Genomic DNA, 12,694 nt, shown 5'->3' with positions numbered 1-12,694 from the left:
TCATCCCTGCAATAAACATTTAACCGTATCAAGATCAATTTATAGACCTGGACGAAATCAGCTGTAAAGCTTCAGTAGCGAATTGCTTAAAAGAGTAGAGATAAATAAGTTCCAAAAGGTCCCTAAAAATCCCTTAAATAGGATTCTTTTTTGATATAGTCTCATAAAGGGCAACTCATTAGGGTGTATTCAGGCAATTCCCCCACAACCTCAAAAAGCAAATAATCAGTTCATTCGAAACAGATCAAATTTAGATTAAAAACAACTTCTATTTTCTGACTAGTTAAGGTCAATTTCCATCTTCCAAATGTTCTTAACAATTTTTATAAGTTACATTTTTTTGCAATCAATGTTAATGATATATACTGATATTTAATTTTATTCGTTTAATCTTAAGAATTTAGATTTCGTTGATCGTATTTCTATATCATATTTAATTTATAGAATGAATTATTTTGTCCCATTAAATATATTACATCCTTCGTCTAACATTAACAGCCCGATGCGTACTTTTTTCTGCAAATTAAGTGAACAAAGATAAATTTAGGCTCATTCAATTTAGAGATTCGGCTAAGCCTCTTTTACATTTGTATGGGCAAATGCCATTTTTCCAAATTAAAAATGTTTAAGTTACCACATTTTTTGTTGTCTATTGTTCAAATTTATTGATAAGAAAACATTTGTCATTATTTCTATAAGCAATAAAAAATATACGAAGAAATTAATCAATGAAAACTGATAGAAATAGCCAATGATCTTTCCCATATATTGAAAGAGTTTGACTATTCAGCAGTTTTCAATGATTGGCATATGGTGCCAAAGACAAAGTGCTATTGGTGTATTTAATTATTAGACTTCATATGCAGTACCTAAGCCAAATGAGTTTAGTATTTTATGTCCCCATACTTCCGAATAAATAATAATAGGAATCTTTGATTCCTTAAAAATTTAACTTCTAATTTTCGAAGAAAACAAGATAGGAAATTGGAACTACTGAAGCTAGACAGAAGAAAAAACAACCATTTTAAATCTTTTCTTTAATGAACAATAAAACCTTACTCACCTTGCATGACAATATGGATATCACGACGCTTCTGCTGACGATTGCGGCTCCGTCAATGACAATGAAGAGAAAGCTATTGAAGAAAAAGTTGCGAGAACCAAAGACAAGTTAAATATAGCCATCTATAAATCTTTGTTCGATAGTAAAGTTGAAACTGTTGTAGCAAGCAAAGAAAATTCTAGAAGTCATTGAATTGCTACCAGACGTCGGTACCCTAGTAAAAATGCTCGTTCGTTATGGAAGAGAGATATGATAATGCTTTTGATGACGATTGCGGATCTATCAAAAATTATGAAGTCAAATAATGCATCAAAGAAGAGGTTGTGGGAATCAACGCTGCGTAAAACACAGTTTGTAAATCAGAATATTTGTCAAATGGTAAGCAGGGTTCACACAAGGCCAACTATTGCGCGCAATGGAAGGTCTCGCCTACTTCAGGAAGATCACGTGACCCCAACGGATTATACCAATGTTGTCACATGATCTTCCAGAAGTAACAATCTTCGCAATTGTTGGCCTTGTGCGAAACGACAAGAAAGAGGAATCTAGAAGTCATCGAAGTGCTGCCATTTGAAGATATTAAAAACTTTCATTCTTTACGAAGAACAAGTTAACTTTCTTAAAAGTAAAGAAAATGTAGATTAAATAAAGTTGGAGCAGCTTGCCCTCTATTGGGCCTTGTTCCATTAAACTTACCTTACCTCATCTAGATAAAATTTTATTTTGATACATTTTCTGAACCCTTTGACAACGAATTCTTAGACATCTTTTTCTCTTTATTTTTTACGCAAGTGAAGAGTATAGATCGTGAATAAGATGCATTTGTTTGACTTTTTGTCCAAATGATTTTTAAGTCAAAGACTAGGGTATGACGATTAAGTAACACCCTAAATCTAATTAAAACTATTTAAATTAATTTTAAAAAGTTAATGGGATGTATATGCCCAGTTATAATATATTTAGAGATGGTGAGATATTATCCAGGTATAATATCTCTATTATACCCGGATTTATAAAGGCAAATAGAGATTCAAACAAGTATTTATATAAAATATATGATCTTTTGCAGATTCAATTTCAATAAATAGCATAACTTTGTATTGTTTGCTTTATGGTAGCTCTGCAGCGTACCAAGTCGGCAATTCTATTTTCCAATTTGCAATGCGTATTGATTATTGAAATCCACAATGCTATGATTTCAAGGCTGTCCTTAAATACTACAAAACAGTATTTCAAAGAATGAAGAAAAGAATTTAGACACCTTATTAAGACTGAAACACGTTATTAACCACGAACCCGATTATTAAACCTGATAATTTTTAGTATATGTAACATAAGCGATATATTTATGGATTCATTTAAGAGGACAGTAATTTTCAGGGAGATTTTTAGTATCAATGTTAAAAATTTTCAATCCGAGAGGAATTTTGTTTGTAAATCGAAATAACCTGTCTGCTATGTAAACGGTATTTCAGTATTAATTCTAGATGTTGATGCGTGCTGAGTTGATCTGCAAGACCTTTGCAAGACCAAACCACACCATCTTAGCTTAGCCCTCAGAGTTAATCATTGCCCTTAAAATCACAATCGAATTTCTGATTTCCCTTTTACTGCATTGATTTGATCATTTAGAGAAATGGGAAATAGTAATGAAGTATCTATAGTAATCAATCAATCAATAGTAATGAAGTATCTATAGTAATCAATCAATCAATAGTAATGAAGTATCTAACGCAAAAAATTAAAAGAAGTCTCATGGACTATTGTAAAAATTGTTATGCTCTTAAGATAATCAGATTCCACTCTCGAGATGAAATGATTTCAAAACTTGAACCAATTTAATTTGTCCAGTCTGACTTGTTACAGCAATTTTGGATCAAATAAGAATGTTTCGAATCTCACTCGAAGAAACAAATATCAGCCTAATGTGGCTTTTTGGAGTCAAGCTCATGGAATGATGATAGGGCCAAACATGAAAATCAGAGCCAGACTCGTGAAATGAGGATCAAGTTATATAGTATACTGTCAAGCCCTGGTTGATGTCTTTGCAGCTTTGTGTTCCATTTAATTATACAAAAATTAATCCATATAATTGTAATAGCAATTGTTGGTATGACGACTTAGTAAACAAACTAAAGATGCAAGCATTGTCCATTACAATCGTACTTTAATGCTTACTATTATTTGGCGAGCAATACTTTACCCGTTTAGCGCTTGCCGTCTCCTACCTGCTGAACCAGAATTTTCCTTGTTTTGTCGTATTTTGTCCTTGTTTTCTTGTCCGATTTTTGAATATTGCAGCCATTTTTATTTGAAAATTACATTTAACAATACAGTGACATAATTTTCTTGAAACATGTGGTGTAGGTGCTCTTTGGAGCTTAAGATTTAGATGCTTAAAGCAAAAAATTTGATAGTATTGATTTATATTTATGTAATGAAACTTAGTACATGCGTTGCTTATAATATGAAGCAGCCAACAGTTGTTTAAGAAAATATTCTGAGTAAAATTTTTCCGGGTATGTGAATGAGAATGAAAGCTTCTGATATTCCAAAAACGTCCAGTTAATAAAAAACCTCATGCGTAAAAAAATATGCTTTATATCATACCATTAAATTAAATTCTTTTAGCGAAGATTTTAATGTCTCGGCTTCAAATGGAATGTCTTTCGCCGTTCAATAACCGTTCTAAAACATGTCTATCGTAATCTCGGATTGTCCTCATCCTAATCCTAGTGCAAAGCCCACTTGACTCTCTTAGATGCTGGAATTTGAAGCGGAAACAAATTAAAGACAATTATTAGCAGAAAAATGAAAAATACACCATACACTCATTATTAACAACATTGGCGTCCTAGGAACAATCCGTGCATAAATATGTGAGGATTCGTAATGCCCTATGCAGACAAGAAATTCGATCCTCAGTATTTTAGTTTACGTAAATGATTTGAAAGAAGACGATTAATCAAATTATTGTAAATACTTTTGATGCGAGTTTCATTTCAGTGATATGTCTTTGAAAGGAACACCCTTCGAAGAGACATATCCCTTAAAAATGTTAAGATAATTTAATTCAAGATAATTTAATCAAGAATTTAATAGAATAATTTATAGAATGTATAATTACAATGTGTCTCAAAACTGAATATACACTACTCATTCTCTTAAAAGTGTGAAAATGTAATACACATTTACCATTTACGCTTAATATTTACAGAAACCTTAAAGTATACATTAAGAAACATATTGGACTAAAAAAAATATGAAGTCTTCTGTAATTATATAATTTTCTTGTGGTAAATACAAAATTGAATATACACCTAAAGAATTTATCAGTTAATGACTATTTTTTCTGATGAAAATTTTCTTCAATGTTGTAATTCGAGCTTATAAATTGAACAACAATTTTCACCATAAAAACCCTTGAAATGAATTTTGTGAGAATGTAAGTTGTTTAGTCATCAAGTGATTGAAAGAGGGCAAATATTTTCGAGAAATTTCTTCATTGGTTGAGAAAAGTCATGGTTGCCCCAAAAATACTGTAGAACTAGAGGTGTAGCCAATATTCCAGGAAGAGAATGTGAAGAAATTTTGAGCATTAAAGCAAAAATTAGTTTGTTAACTTAAGTTGAATAAACTTTGGCATCAATTAGGATCTTGCAAAATCATCATAGGGAGTTCCCCAATACTTTTAGTTCCTTAGCTGTTATAATGTGGCACCATAACTGAATTGTTGCTTTAATGAACTGAATTGTACTATTGTTTACTTCGGAGCAACATATTTCTTTGGCGAGCTCCATAGATTCTCATCTGGGTTCAATTTTGTGCTCTTCCCAGGCCAATACAATAGTGATGTATGATTATCTTACGAGCAATTTTTAGATGCAGCGGCAACATGACATGCAGTTGATTCCTGTTGAAATAAAAATTCATCATTATTAGGGAAAAGATGGCGTCTGAAAGATAGAAGTGTAGGAACAAGTATTTTTGGGCATTTATATTCACAAATTTTTCCTTATTTAACAAATTTTATTTTCTTTCATAAAATCTCTATTTTATGTCGTCGCTACTAGAGAGAAAGATTTTGATCTCATCACACCATATCACACTGTCACATTGTTCTTCTGTTTAATTAACGTGAGTTTTTGCCCAATTTAATCTTTTCAAAATTTGTTTCGGATTAAAAGATTTTTTTTTTCATGGAGTTCTTACACTTAGACCGAATTTCTGCAATTTAGATTGAATGGTCCTCGCACTGAGCTTTACATTGCATTGCGCCATTTCACTTTGTATATTCCAAGGTGATATTCTTCTAACATGTAGACACAATATTTTAATTATTCTATTATCCTTTTCTGTTTTGAACCTTTCCTTGCCTTTATTTGGTTTTCTTGTAGCGAATTCCCAGATTCCCATTTCAGATTGAGTTTTCTTATATACATATATATTTTAAAATTTAGAAATACCGCCTTTAGTTAAATTTCTTCCAATTTATTCTGATTTCTTTATAAATAAAATCTTGTTCGTACAAAACTTACGTTTTTGATCGATCAGTTAACTAATTCTCTATGGCATTTTTTTATTATATATATATTACATTTTAACAATTCACAAAAGGGAAAAAAAAGAAAAAAATCGGTGCCCTATTTGATTATCTCAAAATTTATAGGCAAACGACTTCCTTGCCTCTCCAAAATATGGCGTCAATTGCATATTTCTGCTCATATAAAGATCCAACCTATTTGCAATCTAAGCATTCATGTTTATTAACTACATTAAAATGAAGAAAAGCCATGTCTTACAAAAGTAAGACATCCTTTCTTCTATTTTTTGTAACTTAAAAAATACTGATAATTGAACGTAATTCAACGATTGAATTCCTGGCTAAAGTATATGTAAAATGATATAGAACTTTATGGCACTTTTGTAAGTACTATTGTTATTATGGGCCTTCAAATCTTCAAAAATGCACTTTTCGAAAGGGTTTCATAATTTTGGTCACTACTTACTGCATTTCCAAAAAATTATCAATTAATAAACTGGTTTAACTAAATTTTGATCCACTACTGGTGGAGCCACAATGTAAAAAAATTGAGAAAAATTCATTTCTCAATAATATTCCATAAAATAGAACAATGAAAATAATATAATAAAGATGAATTATAAACGAAAGAAAAAAGTAAAAAAAAGTGGCAATATAAAAATAATCTGCTCTTTAGAATTCACAGTTTTAGCATATTAGTAAAAGCATGTTTTTAAAAACTGGTATTTTTAAAATTTTATATTTATTATTTTTATAATAATAAATTTATAACAGGCTATGATTTTTTTTAAATATAGTGACTTAATGCCATTAAAAATTCTTTATTTTAAATAGCTTTAAATATCGAAATGCTTTAAATAAAGCACAGAACATAGTCATCTAATCGAATACTACAAATTAATTTTCTAACAATCCATTTTTCTCACTATATTGAAGTACTTGATCTAAGAACTGCAATATGTAATCTTTACATTCATTTGATATATGCCGAGGTAAGAACCTTAGAATATTCGTTGCTTTATTTGCAAAAATAGCATTATCTGGATCTTCTTCAGAGACAAATGCATACGGCGAACATTCAGAACGTTGAAAGCTATTTTTTATTGCTATGTCAACCGAGGTTTGTATAACATTCACATCTGTATTTACAAGATCCTCAGTCCGTTGATTATAATTATCTGCCAAATTTGATGAAGAATGAGAACTAGGCATTTTAGCTTCGGTCTGATAATCAGTTTTAAGTTTAAAACTAGAACTAGTCGAACAGTCTAGGATTCCATCTATTGAAAAACCTGACGCGGTGTCTCCATAGTATGTTTTTGGTTCTTGATATGTTTTATGATTACTTGGAAAACTTGGTGTAAAATTACTGTGTTGAAAAGGAATTGAATCGGTTGGACGATTTGAGTTTTCATATGAGTACTGAGTGACGGACTCGCCTACATTTTCAGTTGGTGGAAATAATCGCTTACGAATAATGTGAGGCTGATTTTCATGTATTGGATTACTTTCTTTGGCATATGCACCGCTCAGATCTTCAGTATCTGCAACTGCAGGCTCTGGAGAAATATTAACAAGAGAACTTGACAATTTTCTATGAAATCTCGGCGAATCGGAATCTCTATAGGCTTCAACTGAAAATGAATCTGTATCTGTAACAGCTTTACCAGTCGTCGGGAACGAATCTCCTATAGTATTTGAGACAGAAGCATCTTGCAAAATATTTCCAGTCCGGTCAGTGGGATGATGATTGTATTCTCCAAATGCAGTCTGTTCTCCGGTATTACCTGACATATGTCTGAAATTAATTACTTTTGGATGCAATAAACCATGCTGAGAGCTAGGAGCATTTGAATCACTTTTAGCTTCACCTAAAGAAGCACCAGCCAAGATACATATGGGGTATTTTATTGGAAATTTAAATTCTGATTTTGCAGTTGAAGCATGCATTCTTTTGGTTGGCGAATCATACGTTTTTCTTGATGGCCAAGAAGATGTTCTTTTAACTGATGCAGGTGCTCTTTCCACAATAGACGAAGCAAAGCTTCCCGTATCCGGTGAAATGCTGTTTCTAGAAGTTGGATTGGAGGAAGATTTTATAGTTTGAGAAGTGAAATCTGCAATACTTGATGGAGTAAGTGTTCTAGCAGAAGGCAAAGTTGCAATTTTTGACATCGCGTAAGCAGATGACGGAATGGAAGTAATAACAGCTACTGGAATAGCTCTATTAGCAACTGGTAAATTGGAAGCACAAAAGGTCGTTGTCGTCGGATGATTAGCAACTTGTGAACTGGCAGTATTGGTAGCGAAAGATGAAGAAGGCTTAATAATCGACGAATTTATAGTTAAAGCAGTAGAAGGTGTGTAATTCTTCGACTCGGAGACTCCTGTTATGGGTTGAGATAAAAATGAAATTTCCATTGGCTTAATAATCGTGTTACTTCTGGATGAGTGATCCCGATGTATGGATGACAATGATGCTGATTTCTCTGCTGTGGTAGGAAAAGGATCGGTAGCAACGCCATTCTTCTTTGTCCACAAATCTTCTGATGAAATCGATCTTGCTTGGTTCTTTCTCCAATTTTCCTGTTATAAAATAACAACAAAATAACAATTTTATACAGATAATATAAAATAAAATATATCTACAATGTATTTGAAATATTGATGATGATAATGAAAGTTTTGATACTGCCAAAACATTTTATTATGAGTTTTTTTATGATCTTTTCGGTTGAAAAATCCGTTTTCGAAATTTTAGGATGTATCAAAATTTTGAATTTTTTACTATTTGTGTAGTCAAGTGTTGCCAACGAAAAAAAAAAAAAGACAGCATGACTGCTTACAGTACAGGGTTATTAAAAATGGAGCACTAACCGCAATAATAGGGCGGTTTCATTCATATTAAAAATAATAAAAATTTGGCAAGTTCAGTTCCCGATTTTCGTGCAAAATATGGTTGGTTCCACATGCTATACAGCCTTAGAAACAATTCAATTACTGCATGATTCATTTTTCGCTTTGATGATCAGATTAGCCCGCTTAGATCATGCGATTGAACCCCGTACGACTTTTTTCTTCACCTTTCTAATTGATTGTTTATCAAAAACATGACTGAATTTCGTTGATGCAGCGCTAAATTTCAATGTGGGGATGGTTAAAAGGCGTGGTCAAGGTGTGGTTCAAAGAATCCCACAGATAGGTATGGTAAATTTTTTTTGGCATAAGATCCATGGTGCTACACATAAAAAGAACTCCCAAAAAATGTCTGTGAAGAGTACAATCTTTTCATGTCTGTGTCAATTTTTTCCTCGTCTGTAAGGTATATCCTTAAATCAGCAGGAGTGATCTCGTCTAAACTCTTTCGCATACTCCCTTTAAATGACATTATTTTCTTTCAGCATAAAAACTATGGCTGTTTGGCAGGACTATGAACACCACAATTGCCCAGATTTTCATTTTCAAAATCTCCTTACTGAGAGCTTTGTGCTTCGTAGTAGAGTAAGAACGCATTTTAGTCCTTTTTTTGACCATATAAAAACAAAATTTGTCACAAAACTACTTGATGTAGTGTAATTTCTTGCTTTTTTGAGTTACGAATCTGCACAAGTATGTAAAGACCTACAGATGGTCAACTCACTGACATATTTGATTCAAAAGTGAATACAGATATAGATACATATAGTACACTTCAAATAACTGTATGTATCCACAAGGTTCTTTCCATTTATTTGTAGTAATCCTGTTCATTTGAAATCAAACTTCTTCTGAATAGATTTCATTCAAAAATTTTTTGGAAATCTACAAATTCGATGCAAGGAACATATATGAAATTTTATTTGTCGAATTCAAAGCGTCTTTTGTATTGTAGTGTTCGCAGGCAGATAGTAATAATTTCAAAATTATGCTTTTTGAATTCAAGATGTTTAGATTAGTACAGAATATCATTGTCGAATATTTGAGCAATTACAATGATTTGTATAATTTTCTATAGAAGTGAGTGAAAATTAAGTTTTTTTTTCTTCTTTAAGATATTACAAAAAAATTTACTCACCTGATTTGGCTTTGAAGACATGATGTCATCTCACAGTGATCGAAGCTCTCGAAGACAAGACAACACCGACCAGGATCGTGAAATTGGAGTTCTAGTAGCCTGAAGAGACAAACTTGGGGAGCATGTAGCAAATTCTGAATGCAAAAAAGATGGGGAGGTCTGTGAAACAAAATCTGTGGTAGCTGACAAATTCGTGGTATTAATCGATTGTTCAACAACAAGAAATTTGATATTATCTGCATCTAAAGCCGATAGTAAACTTACAAAATCTGTCCCAAAACTTCATTTGATATAATATAAAGTTAAGTGGAATCAGGAAAAACAGGCAATCATTTATTTACAATGAAACTTTGTATTCAGGGCCATGGTTTTGGTTAAAGTTAGAATTTCAAAGAAGCACAAATGGTTTACAGTTTATATCGTAAATTGTTTTGTTTATATCGCACTAGAGTTGTACAACAAATTTTTCACAAAGGTTTTTACATTCCATTCAGTGTTTCAGATTTATTATCATGCTTCAGCTTAAAATTATTAATTGTTATAGTTTTTTAAAATCTTTCTTTACAATAGATACAATACAATAACAATTAAGTCGACCCCTTGCCAAATGTGTATACATTATAAATGGACAAGTTTATCTTGAAAGAAATGATGATGACTTTACAAAGCAAGCAGATGTACCAGTAAAAAAAACTAACTTTGCACTTCTTTTTCCTACTTATTTTTCTGTTCTCGTTAAATCTCTATTCCTTTATAACACCTAACGGAAAAAAAATGGGGTCCAAAAAATAGACTGCGAGCCGGCATCCTGGCATAGGGGTAGCGCGTCTTTCCCGTGATCTGGGCGTCTGGGTTCGAGTCCCGGTTCGGGCATGTTTTTCATCTGTGAGATGTGTGAATGTGCCCAACCCCCCCTGTAAAAAGGGGTTTTGCAAGCGAATGTGATGCGTGAGTAGCTAAGTCATACTCTTGGCCCTAGTTGGCGTTACTAAAAAACAAGAGACGCTGCCCCACCGGCTTAAATTCGCTGTCTTCGTAACAGCTGGCTTGTCCATGGCAAGTGCCATAAGAAACAACAACAACAGACTGCGAATATTCTCGGCTTTAGCCGCCGTTCATGTTTATGGATCAAGTCATGCATGCCGTATATAGCCGGCATTCATTTCGTGGTCTGTTATGTGGAAAACCGATATATCCGGCGTTTTGAGTGGAAAAGTTAGAAGTCCTGGTTTTTATAATTGTAAATCGATAAATAATGAGGTTTAGATGGCGATCAGTGTTGAGCGATGGCTGGAATGATTATTTATGCATATAAATACTAGTCATGTTACAACACTTATTGAAGGTAGATTTAGTGAAAAAAGATTTATACTTATGATTGTACTATATCGATTAGCGGTGATTCAAAAGTCCATTAACAATTAAAAGTTCAATAATTACGAAATAATGAGGTAAAAATTGACATATATGCTTGAAATGACATGACATTTTATTGAAACAAAAAAGTGCAAAAAATGGCCACGAGATGGCACTTTATGCAACAAACGCAATTATTAGCGTAACAACTGATTTTTAGTAAAGACTATGTTCTTCAAAAGAAATGTTCAACATGTCGGGTTTAATTCTGGAACACTCTTTATTTACAGTCGCTGGCGTAGAAGTATTAGGAATTCATAACAGATGTAAAATACCTAGATATTTTCGAATTTGTCGTTATAGTAATGGTAGATGTACAAATTCTCAAATCGATAAAACTGGAGACCTTACTTGTTTTGATAATTGTTGCACTCTTTAAATTTCAGATCTGCAACTATATTGCTTCCTAGAAAAGTAACGTCGTAGGAATAACAATAATAACAATATTATTTTAGCTGTTAAAGCATGCTTTCATTTATGCAACAAATAAAATGTTTTTTGACCTGGTGAGGAACAGGTGTTTATAGTTAGCGATCTAACAATTCTTGAATTTAGGGAAATTAACATTCTTATGTCTGGCGATGTTAACGATCTTTTGGCCGAGGAATAGAGGTTTTGCAGGAAGCAACTTTACTTATTACATCTTTACTTGACAGAAGAAATGGACGCTCTTTGAACTGGTGAAATGGATATTGTTACGAATCTGTGATGCGGCTTTCCAGCATAGTTGGTTCTATGGGAGGTCCCAGAGCTTGGCGACAAACTTGGCAACCATTTGGCGACTTTGGCACCAAAATAGATTATACCCGAAACATCGAGAATTTTCCCGTACCGTCCAGTAGTAACGGAGATACGCCTCAAACGTTCCCGATTGGTTGAGAGGCTTCTAGCCCCGCCTCCTGAGACCTATAAAAGGAGCTGCAGCTGCCGGTGAGTCGGGTGGTGAACCAGTGGTGAATTGAGTCGTGGACCAGTGGAGTCGAAGAGTAGTCGGAAGCGACGGCGAAGAACTCGTCTCCCAGGGACTAGTGGAGCAGCGACGGAATAGAGCTGCTGTGTATACTGTTGTATGCTGCACGTCTCGGCTGAAGATAATCGTCTTCTGTGCTGTATATAGTTGTCGTCTTTGTGCTGTCCTGTGTGTCTTCGTGTAAATAAACGTCGTTGTTTTATTTTCTACTGCCGCCTGCTGATTGAGTGTTCTCCACACCATATAACTCCCACTGTCCAAACGAACCCCGGGAAAATTTCGTAACAATATTCTTTAGACTGGTGAAATGATCAATATTCTTTAACCTGGAAAGGAGAAGATTATTTTATTTGGCGAAATATGCGTTCTAGAATCCGAAGAAGTAAACATCTGGCTGTCCTTTTAGCTGGAAATGCCGATGTCCTTTTAGTTAGTGAAGATTACAAAGTGATTTTCTTGTATTAGGCAAAATGAAAATTCTAGAACCCGGAATAAAAGATCATCTCGCAACACACGAAGCAGAAATAGTTCGGGCAGAAGTTCTAGCTGTGAATGAAGTTGAAAATTTTGAATTGGAATGTTTAAAAATCTTGGATAAATAAGGATTAAATAAGTTTGGAATTAAAGATGAAATAAAACCAAAAAGAC

At 33.2% G+C, this 12,694-nt stretch overlaps 1 protein-coding gene across 1 annotated transcript; it reads right to left on the bottom strand.

The window, feature by feature from the left end:
* Positions 1-6,477: 6,477 nt before the first annotated feature.
* Positions 6,478-10,013, bottom strand: LOC129976056 (uncharacterized). The gene is made up of 2 exons (XM_056089410.1): positions 9,661-10,013; positions 6,478-8,192 (listed from the first exon to the last, which is right to left on the bottom strand). Exons 1-2 carry the CDS (start codon positions 9,679-9,681, stop codon positions 6,504-6,506), a joined length of 1,710 nt encoding a protein of 569 aa, XP_055945385.1. The 5' UTR covers positions 9,682-10,013; the 3' UTR covers positions 6,478-6,503.
* Between the last annotated feature and the right edge of the window lie 2,681 nt (positions 10,014-12,694).

Source organism: Argiope bruennichi, chromosome 7 (genome assembly GCF_947563725.1).
Source record: "Argiope bruennichi chromosome 7, qqArgBrue1.1, whole genome shotgun sequence".
Classification (NCBI taxonomy): domain Eukaryota; kingdom Metazoa; phylum Arthropoda; class Arachnida; order Araneae; family Araneidae; genus Argiope; species Argiope bruennichi.
This window is presented reverse-complemented; position numbering and strand designations above follow the sequence as displayed.